Source organism: Protopterus annectens, chromosome 4.part0, assembly GCF_019279795.1.
Source record: "Protopterus annectens isolate FY-2018-M chromosome 4.part0, PAN1.0, whole genome shotgun sequence".
NCBI classification, from domain to species: domain Eukaryota; kingdom Metazoa; phylum Chordata; order Ceratodontiformes; family Protopteridae; genus Protopterus; species Protopterus annectens.
In genome coordinates this window covers 9,719,393-9,739,481 of record NC_056733.1, presented here as the reverse complement: position 1 = coordinate 9,739,481, position 20,089 = coordinate 9,719,393, and the positions used below count along the sequence as shown (strand labels likewise).

The 20,089-nt window shown below is 41.9% G+C and overlaps 1 protein-coding gene across 1 annotated transcript in view; it reads right to left on the bottom strand.

The window, feature by feature from the left end:
• The window catches only part of LOC122799161 (E3 ubiquitin-protein ligase RNF135-like), a 159,431-nt gene that overhangs the window by 115,537 nt on the left and 23,805 nt on the right, over positions 1 to 20,089 (bottom strand). Inside the window, exon 2 of the mRNA XM_044068047.1 lies at positions 7,938 to 8,033. Coding sequence (XP_043923982.1) covers positions 7,938 to 8,033 — 96 coding nt within the window. The remainder of the gene's footprint in view (positions 1 to 7,937; positions 8,034 to 20,089) is intronic.

The following is a 20,089-nucleotide window of genomic DNA, read 5'->3' as shown; positions in this document are numbered from 1 at the left end:
GAGCACTGCGGTAAAATAAAATAAAATCCTTGCAACTAGATAGCAGATCGCTGCAGAGAACGTTACAAAAAAGTAGACTTCTCTGTTGATCAGTATATCTCTACTGATTTTACAAGGAAAGTTTTTAAGAGGCAACCATCATAGCACACTAATTAATTGCTAAAAATAGCAAATAAGAAATCATATGAGGTTAATGTATAAAAAATACCCTATAAGATACACCTTGGATAAGCACAAAAAAAATGTAAATTTAATTAACACTTATGAGGAAATAACTTACATAAGTTGAACTATGGAAAGATGGTGGCTTGGCATACCAAATAACAAAAAAAGCATTTCAGAGACATTCAAGATCATTTCACTCTGAATGCTTGGGTAACACAGCATTGTTAATACAGAAAAGCTTGATGGATTACCTATTAAGCAATACTTTCTTTGGAGTATCAGCAGGGACTATCCTTCCTACATTCATACTAGATCTAACCCTTTTTAAGCGCAACCTGGATAACTAGATGGGGAACAGAAAATACACCCCTGGGATTCCACCTATGTCCCTGCTGGACAGTGGTATCGGGTGCTGACTTGTTGGAACATGGGCTAAATTCTTGGCTAGGCTTGCAAGGGCCTCAGGGCCAATAGCCTAGTAACTTCCTATGATCCTATGAGGGAACTTCTTGCACAAATAATCACAGAAGACATGGTAACAAATGTATTGAATTCAATCAGGCCAAATAGAGCTGCAGGATCTGATTGTCTGAATGCCTTTGTCTTGGTCAACATTAAAAACACAACCATTTTGTGCCTTATTTATTGATTCAATGGACTCTGGATACAGAATATACTAAATATAAAGTGAAATCTGTTACTGTGGCAGCTATCACTAAAAGTGGTGATAAAAACACAGTGGCTCATTAGTGTGATGATCACTATATTTAACTGTTTTGACAAGTTCTTGTTAAAATTTGTTTCCCCCCATAACTTATGCAACTGGTTGATTTGTCTCAAAGTGGATTTATGAGCAAATGCTCTTTCTTCTCAAACTTATATTCTAAAACAACATCACAGATACAAATAAAGAAGGCCTGGCAGCAGATGTTATTCATCCAAATCTGGTTAAGGCCTTTGAAAAAATGCCAAGCCAGGATACACTATTAGTTTTATTAACTTTACGGTTAACCCTAATAGTGTAAAATGGATAGTAATATTAATAATAATAGGAAATGGCACTATTAACGTGTGTGGTAAGTATTCCACAGGTAAGTCTGTATAGGAAGATATTGTGCACAGCTCTGTACTTTTATTAATGTATTTGTTTACTGAAGACGATATGTCTACCTTGCCAATTAATGATATGAGGGTGGATGGCTATGTTTGTACATCACACTAAGACAGGTGCTGTTCTTGCAAATGTGTTTAAACAGTGAAGACTCTGGAAGAACTTGGACTTGTTATATACATCATCATCATCATCAATACCATCAACCCACTTTTTCTCATTTTTCTACATGGATCTGAGGTTTCGTATCAACTGTTGCCATCTCTCTGTACTCAATGCCATACTCCTGTCTTCTTCAACACCAATACCTGACTGTTGCAGGTCTTCTCACACACAATCCATCCACCTCTTTAATGGATGCCCTCATTTCCTCTTTCCTACTTTCAGTCTGTCCCAAATCTTCTTCACCAGATTGTCTTTTGCTTTTTGGCACATATTCCCAGACCACCATAATCTGTTTTATTTGATCTTTTCTACAACTGGAGCTACTCTGGCTTCTGCTCTTATAAAATCATTTCTTCTTCTGTCCCACAGTATGCATCCTACCTCCCATTTCAGGCACTTCGTCTCCATCCCCTCTAGCTTCCTCAACTGCTCTGCCTTTACTGCCCAGGTTTCTGTACCATACAATAGTACTGGTTGCAACACTGTTTTGTACACCTTACTTTTCAGCTTCTTTGGCATTCTTCTGATATATATACTACAACCGACTCTGGGTGACAGTTGGCTGCAGCCCCTCTGATTCTAGTTTGACCTCATCATTTAGACTTCAGTTCACCTCAACCACCCCTCTCAGATAATTGAAACTGTTAACCTGTTCCACTACATTGTCTTCTATCTCAATTCACAGCTTCTTCTGATTTCCCCATTTGCTGCCATTACAACTGTCTCATCTGTACTCAGTTTCATCCCATGTGCCTTCAGTTTTGCATTCCATTCTCCTATCCTTTGCAGAAGTTCTTGCTCGGAGTCTGCCTGTAATGCCACATCATCTGCATACAGGAACTTTGTTGATCTGTCCCCTCCGACCTGTTTGCTAATATAGTCCTTCACCAGTATGAACAGCAGTGGGTTCACAGCCGATTTCTGATGTACACCCACTCCCACTGGAAACCCCTCTGTGAGATCGAACACTGTTTGGTCTTAAGTCATTGGGTCCTCGTACAAAGCTTTCACCAATTCTACCAATGTTTCTGGGACTCTGAACCACTGCAGGAATGCCCAAATTAGCCTTCTTGGGACCCTTTCATATACTTTGCCATATCTAGGAATGCTGAGCTGGGCTCTTTCACTTTGGCATTCTTCTGATATACTACAACTGACTGTCAGTGCCAGTTGGCTGCAGCCCCTCTGATTCTAGCTTTAAAGTCATCATTCAGACTTCAGTTCTCCTCAACCACCCCTCCCACATACTTGAAAGTGGGTCCTTGTACAAAGCTTGCTCTAATTCTACAAATGATTCTGGGACTCTAAACCACTGCAGGACTGCCCAAATTAGCCTTCTTGGGACCCTGTCATACAAATTACCATATCTAGGAATGCCCAGCTGGGCTCTTTACTTACTTTGGCATTCTTCTGATATATACAACTGAACCAGTATGAACAGCAGTGGGCTCACAGCCGATCCCTGATACACACCCACTCCCACTGGGAACCCCTCTGTGAGATCCAACACTGTTTATTCTTAAGTCACTGGGTCCTTGTACATAGCTTGCACTAATTCTACCAATGTTTCTAGGAATCTGAACCACTGTAGGACTGCCCAAATTAGCCTTGGCTTGGGACCTGGTCATACACTTCGCCATATCTAGGAATGCCCAGCTGGGCTCTTTACTTACTCTGACTCTTTACTCTTCTCTGGCTTCTTCTCAACTATCTGTCTCACTGCAAACATTGTGCTGCATCCTGATCTGCATCCAAACTGCGCATCTCCCAGCTTACTTTCTACTACTCTGCGTACACGTTTATCAGCCACTCTCTCAAAAACTTTCATGCAATGTGACAGAAGTTTGATATCTCTGTACTGCCCAGAGTTGTGAACGTCCCCTTTATTCTTGAACATAGTCATTTGAGATGTGCCTTTCTCTCCGCACTGCTATGAGCACCCTCAGCAGCCTTTTCTCCCCTATCTTACGCAGCATCTTTATCATACCTGCTGTGGCCTCATCACAGCCTGCTGCTTTCCCTGACTTCCTTTTCCTTAGAGCTGTTCTTACTTCTTCTAGGGTGGGCTCCTCCTCCTCTCTCATTGTAGGCTGTGCCTGGGCCAGTACAGCTTCTGTGGGTTTTCTTCATTCAGAAGCTGCTGGAAGTACTCTCTCCATCTGCCTTTGATGTCCTGTGGACTTGTGAGCAGGTTGTTGCTGGCATTCCTTATGAAGGGTGTCTAACTATCTTCTTTATCTTTCTGCCTTTGCTCTGCAACCTGATATAGTTTCTTTATGCCATCTACTGGGTCACTTTTCATAAGCTGGTAGAGTGCCTCTGATGTCTTTTTTTTTTTTTTTTTTTTTTTTTTTGCCATTGCAACTACTTTCCTAGCTTCTTTGTTGGCCAACCAGTATTTCTTCCTGGCCTGGTCCGTCTTTCCTATCTAACACTTTTTCCTGCACTCCCTCTTTCTTTTGATGACTTGCTAGACCTCTGCATTCTAGCACCAGCTCCCCTCATGTACCTTATTTCCATACCTGGCTCAGCTCCATATCTGTCCTGTTTTGAGGTGCTGCTATTCTTCTTTATCTCCACTCATTTCATCTACTTCTTGAAGTGCTAGAGCCTTGACCTTGACTAATTCCTTGAACTGTTGTGCTTTCTTTCTAGTTAACTTCCGGGTCTTCAACCTGGCCTCTGTTGACCTCAGAGCCTTCAGCTGACTGTGTCAACCCATGGTTTATGCGGGTTGACTTTCACCGGGGATGACTTTGCAATGTCTCATTCTAACCCAGTGCCCTTTCATATACATGACCCCCAAATACTGAAGACCAGAAATAATTCAAATAGCCTAGACTGGGAAAGACTGGATCCCTTAAGGACCTGTGCTACAGTGCAAGACTGGTTAAGCTGCAACTATACTCAATTAATTACTGTTTGATTATTGGCAATTTAATTTTGACATAAAAGTGCCTACATAATGAAGGCCTAGTGTCAATTATATCTAATAATCACAGTATTACCACAAGGAGGAATAATCTATTAGTGCAGGTAAACAGCTTTAAAACAAGTCTGAATAAAGGGATTGTGTGTTCAGAGCACTGCTAGGGCTTGGAATTCACTTCCACTTTTCATCAAGCTTGGCAGAAACACTGAATGTTTTTAAGACTGAATTGGATGCATAGTTTGTAAGTAGAATTTTTTGAGTCTAGGCATTTGTTTAGGACGCAAACTCCAAATACATTTTAACATTATAAACAGTTCCTCATTATTATGCTGATGCTTGTAGAACAATGTATATGGTTCCCAATACTGCACAGAAAAGAACCAGCACTATGAGTGGCTTCTATAGTGTAGTACTCCTCCCCAAGGTGTTACTTGCCAAAGATTGCACTCGCGTGGCAATAAAGGGCACACCTGGCCCACAGTTACACTACGATATCAGCAGGAAATGTTACCAGCCCCTGAACTGCCTGGATGTCTGTGATGTGTGTGTGTGTGTGTGTGTGTGTGTGTGTGTGTGTGTGTGTGTGTGTCTGAAAATGGGGACACACCAGGTGGTTCATATGATTCCCATGTAGGCCACACATCTGACCTGTATATCTGCTTTCAACATGTTGAGTTCTCAAAGGTCATCCACTTCCAGAACTAACACACCATCTCTGCCAGGGGAGGTTTCCAGCCCTAATTCCTCATGTCACTGGAGTGACTGTAGGTCCATGTCATGTTGTGGTACTCCGTCTGTGTCACACAAGGAAATTATGTCTTTCACTGTTTATCAATCCAGCTAATGCAGTCCACTATGATGTGTATCCACACCACATATAATTTGACAGTCTAGTGTTTTTGTGTCCCCTGTGCAAATTGTGGGGACAGTGAGCCACAACACTCTCCCTCTTGTGTTATGCTGACATGATGTCTGTTGCACACTAGGACCAAACAATGTACTGACAGGCAAACTTTGGTAGGAACAGTGCAAGCATTGTGCTTATTATGTGTAACACTGCCTATAGCTATGGAGGAGAAGTTGCCACCTTGCCAGCACTGCCATGTATTACATCTCTTACTGTCTGAGGGGCAACTGATACTGACAGCACCTCATCCAGCTTCTGGTAAAGTGTTAGACCAAAACTTCAACTTCCAAGCTCACAGAAAAAAAAGTTAATTTTCTAATGTTCTGGACTAAGAAAATGTCTTGCTTACTAACGTCTCCTGCAAAAGTTGCCATAGGCAAGGGACCCATTTTAGTTCAGCTTGAATATAGTCTGCCCATAGTAGCTGCAGCTTCCACCAAGCCACAACCACTCTACAAATATCACAAATAAAATGTTGTTTCATCACAGCCTGTTGAACTAATGAACATCACTGACATTCTCTTTCAGAAGCGAAACAGATACAAGTCAAAGAGCAGACCTTGTACTTGGCTCACTTCATTTCAGACTGATCAAGCTTGAGGTATTATCCAAACTCACATTAAAACTCCCTCCAAAAAAGCATCTTCCTGCCACCTCAGAAGACATTTGTAGGCAGTGCAAACCAAACCACAAAAAAAGTATTTTTCTTTCCTCTAATTTCTTGCTTAATCTTTTTTGTATATCTTCTGTCTGGAAATTCTGAGATTCTTGCATAACAGTAATTATACATAATTTCTTTCTTATCTTCAATAGTCCACTCTTATCACCTTTATGGCTCTTTTCTGGCCTATCAGTTTTTGTGATTTTTGTGGACTGCTACCTCCTTCTACAACAGGGGGGGGCCATCCTTCCCCTTGTCTTGGCCTAGCCCCATTGTAGGAATGTTTGTGTCTTGAGGAGTCTACACTGCCATTTCTTCCATTCCTGGCACCAGTGTGCCTACCAGGCTTGGGCACTTTTCTGTCCTGGGACTCATGCACCCAGCTGTCTTTTTTATTTTTAACCTACTTCTGTCCATGATATATGACATATAAAATACAGTCTACATAACTGTGTCATCTTTGTGAGACTTCATGAAAAACACGGTCCACCTTGTGAAGGTACTCACAAAGACCTGAGGATGAATTAAATTCCAGCAATACTACTGTCCTTTTCTTGCCGATTTATCTCTCCATTTGGACCCCTCTCTCCACTCTCCTGTGTGGGCCAAGGTGGGGCTGTGTGCGACTACACATTAGACGGATGCATGCACTGCCGCACTTGGTCTCTGAATGGTTAGTGTGCCACCCTCCCCAACCATTAGCCATGGGCCATGCAGCCTGACAGTCTGAAGACCATTTTCATGACTGCTCAAATTCTACACCCTCCGTCTGCTTCATCCTGTGCACATGCAGACTTCTGTTAAGACATAGGAGCATATGAACACGTATTGCTATGGATATGTGTACAGGTACTAAGAATATGCCAATTCCACACGGGCACATATTTAGAAGGTCTTGTAATGAGTGCTACTATAAAACATAACACTTCTTGACAGGTTAATCCGTAAAATGGCCTGTTGTCATGGCATTGCAAAACCTCCATCCATTCAAAGCACTGTACCTGCAGCTCTAGGCATTACAACATTTGGCAATCAGGAAAAACATGAGGCATTCTGAAAACATAAACACATAAGAAACATGCAACATGTGGCATGTCTGGGATCAATGGCAAAATATAAAGTTCTCACCTGTGAAATTCTGTCATCTACTGATAAACATTTTAGAAATCCATTTATCAGTGCTCAGAACTTTGCAACTCAAATGCAAACAATATGGTGACAGATCTCCAAACTTAGCAAGTTTAAGCCCAGCTTGCATATTAATTAGCTAATCACGTGTCATAGCATTAATATTGATAAATTGCGTTATTTTATTGTTATGTACTAGAACCATTCTATGCAACAGGTGTATGAGAGCCTTATCACGTTCATGGGGTCCCAAGGCCAGTGCATGACTGGTACATATATACATTTGTTGCGCTACTGAGTACTTAAGTACTGCGAAATGTGGATCTTGAAAATGTGTCATGATGGTTTGCACTTTATTCCACCACTTGGCCTATGACATCCTGAAAGACAGAGATGGCTGCTAGCAGTTCAAGGCATACAACTCCTGCATGGAGTGTGAAAAAGGCAAACATTTTTCTTCATCTCACTCACAGGGATTTCAAGCAGGGGCTACTGAGTCATTGCAATGGATTCTTTAGGAAGATGTATGCTGGTATGACCTTGGCCAGAAACTATCAAGAGCTATAGGCCTTTCATAAATCGGCAGAGAAGTGTAGACACTGTTATGATGGCCTCAGGTGCCATGGCATGGACTTCACTTCCTCCAAGAGCCCCCCCCCAACTGCACACACACACTGGTTAATGAATGGGAGTACACACACACACACACACACACACACACACACACACACACACACACACACACACACCTTTGTCACTCCCTGAGCAAGCAAGTAGCTATCAGCATCGGAGAAGGGTACACCAGTGTGTATATACATTTGTTCTTCAAACACGACACTTAACAGAATTTGCATAACTTTAAACTTACTTTCAGCAAATTCTTCTCTTGTTCCCTCTGCAAGATTACTTTCTCATGGTCTTCAATTCTACATGTGACTTGAGTTATTTTCTCATTCAGTTGCTCCTTGAAAAAACAAGTACACATTTTATGATAAAAATTTACAAATAATATATACTGGAATATGCATATGCAAGTCTGGATTTATTTGTGTAAGCATTTTATTTATTTATTAAACATTTGTTAATTAGATTGGTAGTCCACTGTCCCTTTTCAGCTACAAAGGGAAATGAAGCATAATACATACAAATCATTTCAGCTTAGCCAGTCATGCAACGTTTTTTTTTTTTTTTTGTAGGTACATGTGGGAAGAAACAAGCATATATTGTGAACATGAATGCAGTTATGGGAACAAATTATGACCTTAAGTCAAAACTGAGCCCTGGAATTGCAAAGCAAAAACCTTACCAATAAGGTACCATTATGGCCATTTTAATTACTGAATAAAGAGTGGGTCTCCTCCTACAAAACAACAGTAGAATTTTATAAAAATTACAGTTAGAAAGTGTGAAAATATGCTAATGCTTTCACATTTCTATAAGCAAACAGCAATGATTTGAAAAGAAGTAACTTCTAAACAGTAATTTTAAGAAAAAAATGTTATCAGTAAAAACAGTCCAAAACGTAATTCTTGTAAAGATAAATCGTTTCAAGTGGATCCATTTTTTCTGGTTACCATCAAAAGTAGAGCATATGAGTCATTTTTCTCACTAAAATACTTCTTCAAATATTTTAAAATGCTGATAAATAATCCCCCCCCCCAAAATGAGTGGGTGGAATTCATGGTCATAGACTGCACGTCTGCAAGTGAAACTGGCAAACGGCAGTGGTAACAAATTCATCATGTCCAAATAAAGCAGTGCTGGGTCACATGTGCACAGCTTACATTGACCAACCTACCCAAACTGTGCCAAATGTACAAATTTAAGAAAGCAAGCAAGACAAGTCCCGTACGGATACATCAGGCAAGCATAGATGTGAAAATCAGCTGCAACTTCTTACATATACTAAGCAAGCAGAGATGTGCAGCCTTGAGCTAATACTTCAAAATTTTTGCTCTGACATGATAAGCAGGCATAGAACAGAGCATGAAATACAGCCTACATCCTGCTAAATGCATCAGCATGCTGAGAGGATACATCACAGAAAAATACAGTGCAGCCACGACAGAGTATTAAAACAATGCCAATTTAAAAATAACTGCAGTGTAATGTGTGTACGCTGTCAGAGTATGAAACATTAGCAATAACGTAAAACACTTAGTTACACACCACAAAGTTGAGAAGAGAAAGAAAGCCATCTTGTAAGTGCTGACAGCAAAGGTAAAGATGCTTAATGAAGCACTCTGAGTGCGTCATTCAGCAAAGGTAAAGATACTGTCTGAAGCACTTTGTACATGTGCTTCAGCAAAGGAGAAGATACTTACATGTCTTTCAGCAAAGGTAAAGATACTTATGTGTCTTTCAGCAAAGATAAAGACACTTAATGAAGCACTCTCAACTTCTGCCTCCAACTGGGCATGTTGGTGTGTCTGCTTCCACCTCAAATCTTTACATTGATGATGACATTACTCTGCTGGCGTGGGGATGACAGCTGCTTGGATTTGGTCATCTGTCAGGTCATTCCATACATACATATTTTTGTATGGGGCTCTCCGATCTGACTCTGGCCTTTCTCTGTAGCTGATGATGTAGAGGTAGAGGAGTATTTTAACCTCTTTGTTGCACCAGCTTTTGGCTCTGTCCTGGGCTTTTACAAAACATACTTACAGCTTCAGGTCAAAAATCAAATGGTGGTAGTTCTCTGTAAGTCAGAAATGAAATGGTGGCAGTTCACTTTAAGTTAAAAATCAAATGGTGGTAGTTCTCTGTAAGTGAGGCTGACAATGTGTGAATCATGCCTGTAACCTGACTGCAACATGTAGCTGATAGATTATGTGCAGCCATTTACAATTGATAATGCTCAGCCATTTACAACTGATAATGCTCATTCAAGCATGTGCAAAACTGACAGTGATGTTAGAGAGCTGTGCACATGTGGGCAATACTAAGATTCAAACTTCACATACCTATCTAAATCAACTGAAATGAATGTGATGCCATTTCCTGTTCTAGTGTTAACTACAGTTTTGCATTCATTCATTTCCACCTTTATGCGCTAGAAATTTTGTATTATATGCTCAAAACAGAAAAATTATGTTTGTAGATGCCCTGGGCACCAATAAACATTGAATTTATTACAACCACCTCACCCCTCCCACACGCACGCGGGCGCACACACACACACACACACACACAATCAAATACCTTGCAGCCCCAACCCCACCAAACTTAACACAGTCTACTAACACACATCATGCAGTTCTAAGTTACTGCACTGTAGGTGCATATGGCACCACACTCTCAGACACAAAAAGACGCACAGGCACACACACACACGCACACACACACACACACACACACACACACACACACACACACACACACACACACACACGCATGCAGGCATGCTCGCACACACCACTGTCAATACACAAAGCTGGACACAGTTACGTGGTACTGCTAAGCACAGTCAGGCAGTGTGGCGTTTAGACTGTATTACAAGTGATATAGGGCAGTCTTACAGCTAGGAGTAATACAGCGGGTATTTCTAAGGTCAACATGTTGTAGTAACAGAGAACAATTATCTGTTAGTGAGACCCGATTCATACTACTCATAATACCCTCCATACTTATTATTACACATGCACCTTGACAACCATCCAGGACATTAGGGCAGGACAGGGAGTCTTGCTACTCGTACACAAAATTTCAGCTAAATCAGAGCAACCCATTCACAGAAAATGAAAAACAAAGAAAAAACAGTTATATTGAAAGTGGAATAACAGCAGGTTAGGGATAACCATGCACTCCTAACTAAAGATATTAACATCTGCAACTTGCCTCCCACCTCCTTGCTCATTAGCTATATTTGAAAGCAGAACAGCAATTGTTATTAGATATACCACCAGGAGCAGCAAATTACTTCTGCTGGGAAACCTTGATACAGACACTCTGTCTAGCAAAGGAAATCATGTTAATACCTTCCTTCCTTTCTCAATGCAACCTCTCTCAAATGTTTAAGACTCCCACCAGGGCAAACCAGACAACTGGAAGACACTCCCTCCTGCACCTCTATATGACAAACATCCCTCATAACATAACACAAATAACTAGTCTTCCTAACAATCTCTGATTCAAAGCTCTGTCTCTTTCAAAATTTCCAGATCTCCCATCTCCATTTAATAGAAACAACATAGATACTGCTCTCCACATCTTTAATTCCATAAGGAAAGAAATATTTAATAAACACTTCCCAAAAAAAAAGAAGTCCTAAAAGGACAGAACACCCCTTGACTTAAACCATTAAAATAATCATTGAGGACAGGGATGAAGCCAGGGAAAATAGAAGATCATCAAAACACCTGAGATTACAAATCTTTCCTTTCCTTTTGACAGTCCTCCAAACTTCATTTATTTTATTTATTTATTTTTACATTCGATTATTGGGAAAGTCTATATGTTAAGATTTGACAACACGGTATGATGCAAATAAAAGACAACAGAGTTTATACAAACAAGAAAAGTACAGTTTTGTACCTACCATAAATGTAGATGTTCGAGTGCTAATACAGCTGCAGTCATAACAGATGGGTTCTCCTGTCGTCAGGCGGGTCCTCGGTTGGACGAATTCCAAAGTCTAGGTCCGGCGTCGGTTGTCGTCGCTTCTTCCCTGACGTCAGTGCGACAGGGGTATAAAGGAACCAGCCGACGCCATTTTCTTCAGTTTTTCTTGCCCCAGATGTCAGGTGCCCCCAGAAGGAAGGCAATACATAAATTTGTGTAATAATGCAGTGCAATATAATCAAAATACAGCAGTTGCAAGCAAATACATCATAAATGAATACCCCAATCAGGTTGTATGAGGATGTGTTAGCCTATAGGCCTGTCCCAAGAGGGGAAGGAGGGAGGGAAACCAGGACTGCAGCTGTATTCGCACTCGAACATCTACATTTATGGTAGGTACAAAACTGTACTACGTTCATCGTGCATACGGCTGCAGTCATAACAGATGGGTAGAATCCCAAAGCTAAGAAAGGGGTGGTAGGCACTAGGTGGAACTAGGAGGAGTCAAAATGCCCTGCAAGACTGCAGTGGCAAAGCCTGCTCTAGATTTGGAGTATAATGGTAGGTTGTAGTGCTTGGAGAAGGTATGCACTGAACTCCAAGTGGCAGCTTCCAAAATATCCTTGGTAGGAACTCCTCTGAGGAAGGCTGCAGAGGTGGCTGTGGCCCTGGTGGAATGAGTTCTAATGCCTGTAGGTACAGCTTTGCCATGAAAGGAATAGCAAAAGCGTATGCAGTGGGCTATCCATTTTGAGATTGTCTGTTTGGAAATTGGCTTTCCTTGAGCTCCTACCGCATAGGCCACAAAGAGCTGTTCTGATTTTCTGAAAGGCTTTGTTCTGTCCAAATAATAACAAAGTTGTCTGTGGATGTCCAAGGAATGTAGTAATCTCTCCCCTTTGTTTTGAGGATTAGGATAAAAAGTAGGTAAATGTATGGCCTGATTTAAAGCTACCCTGGATACCACTTTAGGCATAAAGGACGGGTTGGTTCGTAAGGAAACTCTGTCCTGATGGAAGATGATAAAAGGCTGGACAGCCGTGAGAGCCTTTAGTTCTGAAACTCTACGAGCTGAGGTGATAGCCAGAAGGAAAGCTGTTTTCCAGGACAAATATTGCAAATCTGATGAGGCAGCTGGCTCAAAGGGAGGCAAGGTCAGTTTTTCCAGAATGAAATTAAGATCCCAAGCAGGTATTGGTTGTTTCCTTGGAGGTCTTAAATTCTTAGCCCCTCTGAGGAACTGTCTTAAGAGAGGGTGAGAGAATAAAGGTGGATCAGTGTTGTATTCTGCAGAAATGGCTGAGGCATGGATTTTGATGGAGGAGAAAGAAAGTCCACTGCTTAGCAGTTCAGCCAAATATTGTAGTACTTGAGGTAAATTCAGTTTTCCAGGATCCTGGCCCTTTTTCTCATTCCAGACACAAAAACGTTTCCATTTTGCGGAGTAAGCTTTTCTAGTTGATGGCCTTCTGGCCTCCAAAATGACATCCTGCACCTCCTTGGAGAGTAGGGCCTGTTGTGATGCTAAGGAATCTTCCATGCGGCTAGATTGAGTGTTTGAAGAGTTTTGAAGCTGTGCTGAGTCAGAAGAAGAGGCATTAGAGGCAGGGTCCATGGTGGCGAATGCGTCAGGCTCCTCAGGAGTGGGTACCAGTGTTGCCTTAGCCAGTCCGGAGCAATGAGAATCATCTTTGGTCTGTCTGCTCTGGTTTTCAATAGAACTTTGGGCAGCAGAGGAAGAGGTGGGAAGGCATAAACTGTCATTGATGTCCAACTGAAAGAAAGAGCGTCCACTCTCCAGGCCTTTGGATGGACGATCCTTGAGCAGAATTTTGTCAATTGATGATTTTTGTGGGAGGCAAAGAGATCTATGTCTGGCCTTCCCCATTCTTGGATTATTTCTGTAAAAACTTCTGGGTGCAATTTCCATTCGTGTGAATCTGTCATATTCCTGCTTAGGTTGTCTGCCAGCGTGTTTTCCTTGCCTGGCAAGTACTGTGCTTGTAGTTCCATTTGTAAGTCCATGGCCATGTTCCAAAGTGACATGGCCAGTCTGCATAGGGGGTAAGAATGTGTTCCTCCCTGTTTGTTTATGTACCACATAACTGTGGTGTTGTCCATTCTTATCAATAGTTGACCTGGTTGTAGAAGGTCCTTGAAAGCTATAATAGCATTTATTACTGCTAGCATTTCTTTTTGATTGATGTGAAGGTGTTTTTCTTTTTGGGACCATTTGCCCTGAATGCACCGATCTGTCATGTGCGCCCCCCAGGCGTAGTCCGAGGCATCTGTTGTGATGACTTGATTTGCTTGAGGCTTGCTGAATGGAAGACCTGTGTTTGTTTGACATGCTTGAGCCCACCACAGAAATTCCTTTTGCAGGCATGGAATTAGTGGTAATATTGTTTCCAAACTATGGCTGTGTTAAGACCATATGTTTTTCAGGTACCATTGTAGTTTCCTCATATGCAGCTTTGCACATGGGATTAGTAAGATGCAAGATGCCATGAATCCCAGAGCCTGCAGGATTTTCCTTGCAGTCAGCCTGGTGCAATTTGCTAGTGTTCTGAAGTATTGAATTAGTTGCCCCTGCTTCTCTGGCGTGAGGTAGGCCATCTGGGTGTTTGTGTCCAAATTGGCACCCAGGAAAATTATCTTCCGAGAGGGTATTAGCCTTGATTTCTTTCTGTTGACTGTGTATCCCAGAGAGTTCAACAACATTATTACATAAGCCAGATGTTTCAGAAGAATGTGCTTGCTGTCCGCTTGGATCAGGCAGTCGTCCAAATAGGGGTATATTTGTATCCCTTGAAGTCTGTAGTAGGCAATTACTGATGCCAGGCATTTCGTGAATACTCTGGGCGCAGTAGATAAGCCAAAGGGCAATGCAGAGAATTGATAATGGGTTGAACCTGCAAGAAACCGGAGGTACCTTCTGCAATTTTGTCTGATTGGGACATGCAGGTATGCCTCCTTGAGGTCCAATGTTACCAGCCAAGACTCCTTGCCCAGCATGGGAAGAAGTTGCTGTAGAGTGAGCATCTTGAATTTTGGTGCAGTAGAAATGTGTTTAGGATGGATAGGTCCAAAATAGGTCTCCAATCTTTTCCCTTCCTTGGCACCAGAAATAGCCTGGAATAAAAACCTTGACCTTGTTCGTGCGTAGGTACCTCTTGAATAGCTTTCATGTTTATGAGATCTGTAATTTGCCTTTGTGCCTCTGCCCTTTGATTGTGTGGCAGGTTTGGCATGCCTCTCATTTTTGGAAGGGTGTGAAAATGGAATTTGTAGCCTCTGTTTAGAATATCCAGGATACATTTGTCCTTTGTGACAATATGCCAATTTTTTTAAAATAATGCCAGCTTTCCTCCTAAGGGGGCTGCCATTTGAGACTTGGTTGGCATGCAAAGGGGAAAGTCATTGGGTTTGCTTCCTGAAAGATTGCGAGTTATCCTCACCACCTCTTTGTGTAGGAGCTTGCCATTGTCTGCCTCTAAACGATCCTTGGGATTGTCCTCTGCCTCTCGGGCGCCTGTATCTGCCTCTTTGGGGTCTGTCCATGGCAGGAAAGGACAAGTTTTTGGAAGGCCAATTTCTACTAACACTTGGGGGTTGTACCTGTAGAAATTCTGTCACAGTTTGCATTGATTTAGCCTTTTCCTCCATTTTCCTTAACACCTCCTCAGCATTAGCACCAAAAAGTACATCCTTTTGAAGAGGGGCGTCTAGTAATTTAGCTTTGACATGATCAGGCAAGGCTTGTTCCTTGAGCCAAGCATGCCTACGTATGACTGATCCTGTAACAGCAGCTCTACATGAGGCCTCTAGAGCATCAAAACCACATTGTAAGGTATGCTTACCCACTTGTTCTGCACTATGCATCAAATCCTGCAATTCCTTCAAGTCTGGTTGTTCAGGTTGTGACATTTTACTTTTCAATTGTGATAACAAAAACTGTTGGTATTTTAGCATATGAAACTGACAGTTTAAGGCCCTCATGGATAAGGTAGCTGAGGTATATACCTTTTTTCCCCACCTTTCTAAGGATCTGGAGTCTCTCTCGGAAGGTAATGTATTTTTAGCAATGGAGGCCTTAACTCCCTTGGGGCCCAGTGAGATGGTTTCTGGGTCAGCAGCATGGCTTTTGTATAGAAATTGGTGTGAGTCAGGAACCCTGTAGTACCTGTCAGGCTTAACTGGAGCTGGAGGTAGAGAGTCCGGGTTAAGGCAAGCCTCAGAGTAAACATCATCTAGGATGTCCAAGACAGGAGGTATAGCCAGAGGCCTGTGCTGAGGTAGCAAGAGAAATTCCCTGAGCCTTTTCTTGGAATCTGAATAATCTTGGCCTTCCCAGTGGAAGTGTTCTCTTAAGGTATGCAAAGTTTCCCCAAATGAGTAATCCTCTGGGGGGGGGGGGGGACAGAAGGGATGGACTCCTCCCAATCAGAGTCTTCAAAAGGGGTGTAAGAATGTTCCTGATCATCAGAATGCTCTGAAATAATGGAGCCCTGATTAGAGGAGGGGGAATCTTCCTCCACTCTGGGCCTTTTGTCCGGTGGGGGCTGAGAACCTCTGATAAGAGTAATTAAATCCTCAGCCATTTTAAGCATCTGTTTCTTAGGCATGGGGCCTGAAGATGGGCCCTGTGTAGCTGGTCTCTTAGGGTGCATGGTTGCTTTAGACTTAGTGAAAGCCTTGATGGAGAAAGAAGAGGAAGGTCTGAAGACACCTTGAGTGGAGGTGGACCTGTCCACATTCTGAGATTCAACGCCAAGAGTGGCTTCGGTATCTGTAGTTGGGGTGTGGGCCGAGGAGCCTGCGACCTCGGGCACAGGAGACACCATCAAAGAAGTGTCGTCGGTAGTCAGGGGCTGCGTAGGCGTGTGGTCGGCTTTGACGTGGTGTCGGTAGAGGCCGCGGACCTCGTGTGTCGGTCCTTGTCTTTGCGTTTTTTAGACAAAACCGGAGTCGGAGTATCCGATGACATAGTATAGTTAAATGCTTTCCCAAAATAATGCTGGGCGAACTCCGCCCGACGCTTAATAGTGCTTTTGTTGAATGTAGCACAAAAGCGACAGACCGAGACGTCGTGGTCTGGGCCTAAACAAGGTATACAGAGGGAATGGAAATCCTTATGCGGTATTTGCTTCCCACAAGAAATACAATTATTAACTTTGTCTGACATCGGTCTTAGGCAAGAAAAGTTTCCCCAACGGGGTACTTAGTTTTTTAGAAGACTTCGGTTTCCAAACTTTCGTAATCTCAGGAGCTGGCCGACCGGCACTTGCGAACTGCTTCTGCTTCGGGCACCGCGCGGCAAGAAAGACTGGAGAAAATGGCGTCGGCTGGTTCCTTTATACCCCTGTCGCACTGACTTCAGGGAAGAAGCGACGACAACCGACGCCGGAGCTAGACTTTGGAATTCGGCCGACTGAGGACCCGCCTGATGGCAGGAGAACCCATCTGTTATGACTGCAGCTGTATGCACGATGAACATCCTGCATGTTCACTAAAGAAATCAGTTATAATGCAAGATTATAGGATAGCAAAACAGAGATTATACAACAAGAGATTGTATACAATTTCTATAGAGAATTAGAAAAATCTAAATAAATTGCAGGTAGGCTTAGAATAGAGAAATGAGAGACAAATACAACATTATGCAACTTCTGTATAGTACAAGCATGGATTTTCTAGGTTAACTGTTCTTTATCATCAAAGCTAAAATGAACCTATATTATAAGCAGAAGTATTAGTATTGTCTAAGAGAGAGATTTTTGTCAGCAGCAACGCAAGGGCAAGACACTTGTTGGCTAAGTGAGTTTTCAGCATTTTTTTTAAATTGAGACAAGGCTGTAGTAGATGTAAGGTTAGGTGGTAGTGCACTCTAGATTTTGCCTACATAATTTGAGAAAAGGGATTCTCCAAGCTAGGCTTATGGCAGTATATATCTTTATGAGGGGTTTGTTGGTGAAGCATAGAGGTATGGCTGTAGTCATTTTTGCAGTGCAGGTGTTTTCTCTGGTTGACAGAAGATTTCATGGGCCATGGTTAACTGGTTAAAAAGTAGGATTTGGGAGAATTCTATCCAGTTGAGTTGTTTGAGTGCCGTACAGTGGTATGATCTAAAGGGTGAGTTTGCAGCACACCTGGCGAGTTTATTGCAACAGGATTCAAGTTTTGCCAACTTGGATTTTCTTAGATTTGTGAGTATGGGAGATGCATAGAGCAGAGTTGAGATCAGGTGAGATTGGGCAATACTAGCTTTAGTGTTTTTTAGTGAAATAGGATTTGTTCCAAGTTTTTTGTGTATTTTTTTACGGTTTGGGATAGGTGGATGTCAAACATTCAATTTCAACTCCCAGAAGTTTGGTGTGAGGTGAGCGGGAGATAATAGTATTATTTGTTGAAACAATGTTAAATGTGGTACTGCATACAATTGAATTAGTGGGTTGGAATATCATGACTTTTTTTGGGGGGGGGAATTCATATTTAGTTCGGAGTTTGTTAGCAAGGTCTCTACTGCCAAGAAGGATTGTCATGTTAGTGTTTATAGTTCATGTATGGTAGTAACAGCACAAATCATTGTTGAATCATCTGCATACTGAATGAGTGAGGCTTGTGGGGCTGAGATATGGAAGTTGTTTGTAAATATTGAGAAAAGTAGGGGGCCTAAAACTGAGTCTTGTGGGACTCCTAAGGTCACCAGCAAAATGGGAGATAGTGTTTGCTGTTAGCTGCTTAATTTTGTGGTTTGGAGTCGTTCCTTGTGAATACTGCTTGGTTGGTTGGAGATAGTGTTTGTTGCCAACATACTGCTTGATGGCACCCATTTATGTAATGCTGGAACCAGGTAAGAGTAGACTGACATAAGTTCAGGTCAGAGAGGATATTCAGAAGTTTGTTATGCGAGACCATATTGAAGGCTTTCGATATGCATCTTCTATCTGTCTAGACCTATCTACTACTGTTTCTGTGAACTTGAAACAAAACAAGCTAAATCTGCATATCTCTGCTCTAAGCTACAGTCCTCCATGGTTCACCCAAAGAAATTCTGGAAATTGATTAGAGATGTAGTTTTCTTTTACTATAACATGGCTAACATAAAGGCACTGACAGTGTGGTAGGTCTGAACACACTAAAATACTTCAAAACACTAACTACAACACCAGTCAGTCTTCAGTATTTAACAACAGCTCAGAGATTCCCTCCACATATAATCAACCAGACTCGCAGTCATTAACTTTACCTAGAGTCATAGGCAGCTTATGTAGCAGCTGGTGTAGTTAGCTGGAGGGGCAAAAAAAAAAAAAACAACAAAACAAACACGTACTCTCTCCAGAATAAAATAAAAACCTTGACACTATAGCAGTCCTCCTACTACAAATGTAACAAGTGGCTACAACAGTTACACTACCAGTACGAAGCATTTTAGACCTGAATGCAAACACAGTACTACCCTGCAATACTGCATCATTGGCACCTGTTGACTGCACCCCCTAATATGCTGACCTTGGGGCAGGCTCCCCCTTCACCCCACCCGATTTTTTTCTGATTTCACCTTCCACTAACTGGACTCCAGTATTCTTCAGGGAATTGTCACCAAAATCTGTAAAAAACTATTTTAAAAAAGCTTGACATTAAATACAATCCTAATGCTCACAGACTACCCTCAACATTCTTGAAAATGTGTGTAAACGCCACTATCCAAACCACTAGTTCATAGCTTCAACCACATAATTACCACAGGACGACCCCCCCCCCCCCCACATACACACATCCACATAATCATAATCCCTATCCCCCTCAAAAAAAAAAAAAAAAAAAATCAGCTTCCTTTCCTCATGATTTCTGGCCCACCTCCATGCAAAATCACACATACATCTGAAAAACTCATCAGTGATCAACTTAATGAACACTTTGGCAAATACAGCCTGACAAGACTCTCAGCTTGGCTTCTATAATGGCAGCAAACAACAACCATACACAAAGTAACAGAATATGTTACTTGCGTTTCACTGTTGCAGTCATCACACTTGGGTTATCTGCCTGCAGGTAGTCCTCATTCCACCCGAATACCAGAGACTTAGTATTTCTGTGTCGGTTGCTGTTGCTCCAGGACCGATGTCAGGTCATCAGGGGTATAAAAACAGGCAGCTGATGCTATTACATTGTTGAAGGGTTGGCTGATTGCAATGATTGTTGTAGATCTGTGAAGGGCCTTCAAAAGTGTTACTCACAAAAATCATTCTACAAAAGCTTTTCTCCTTCGGATCTGGTTCAAGTACAGTAATCTGCTTCACAGACTACCTATTTAACAGTATAAAGAACAGAAAGGAACATTTCATTTTAGAACCTATTTTATTTTTTCTATTTTTCAATGACATCACTTCCATACAGCATCACTCTTTAGGCCTATGGCATAATGCTTCACAGAAATTGTCTTGCTATTGCTAC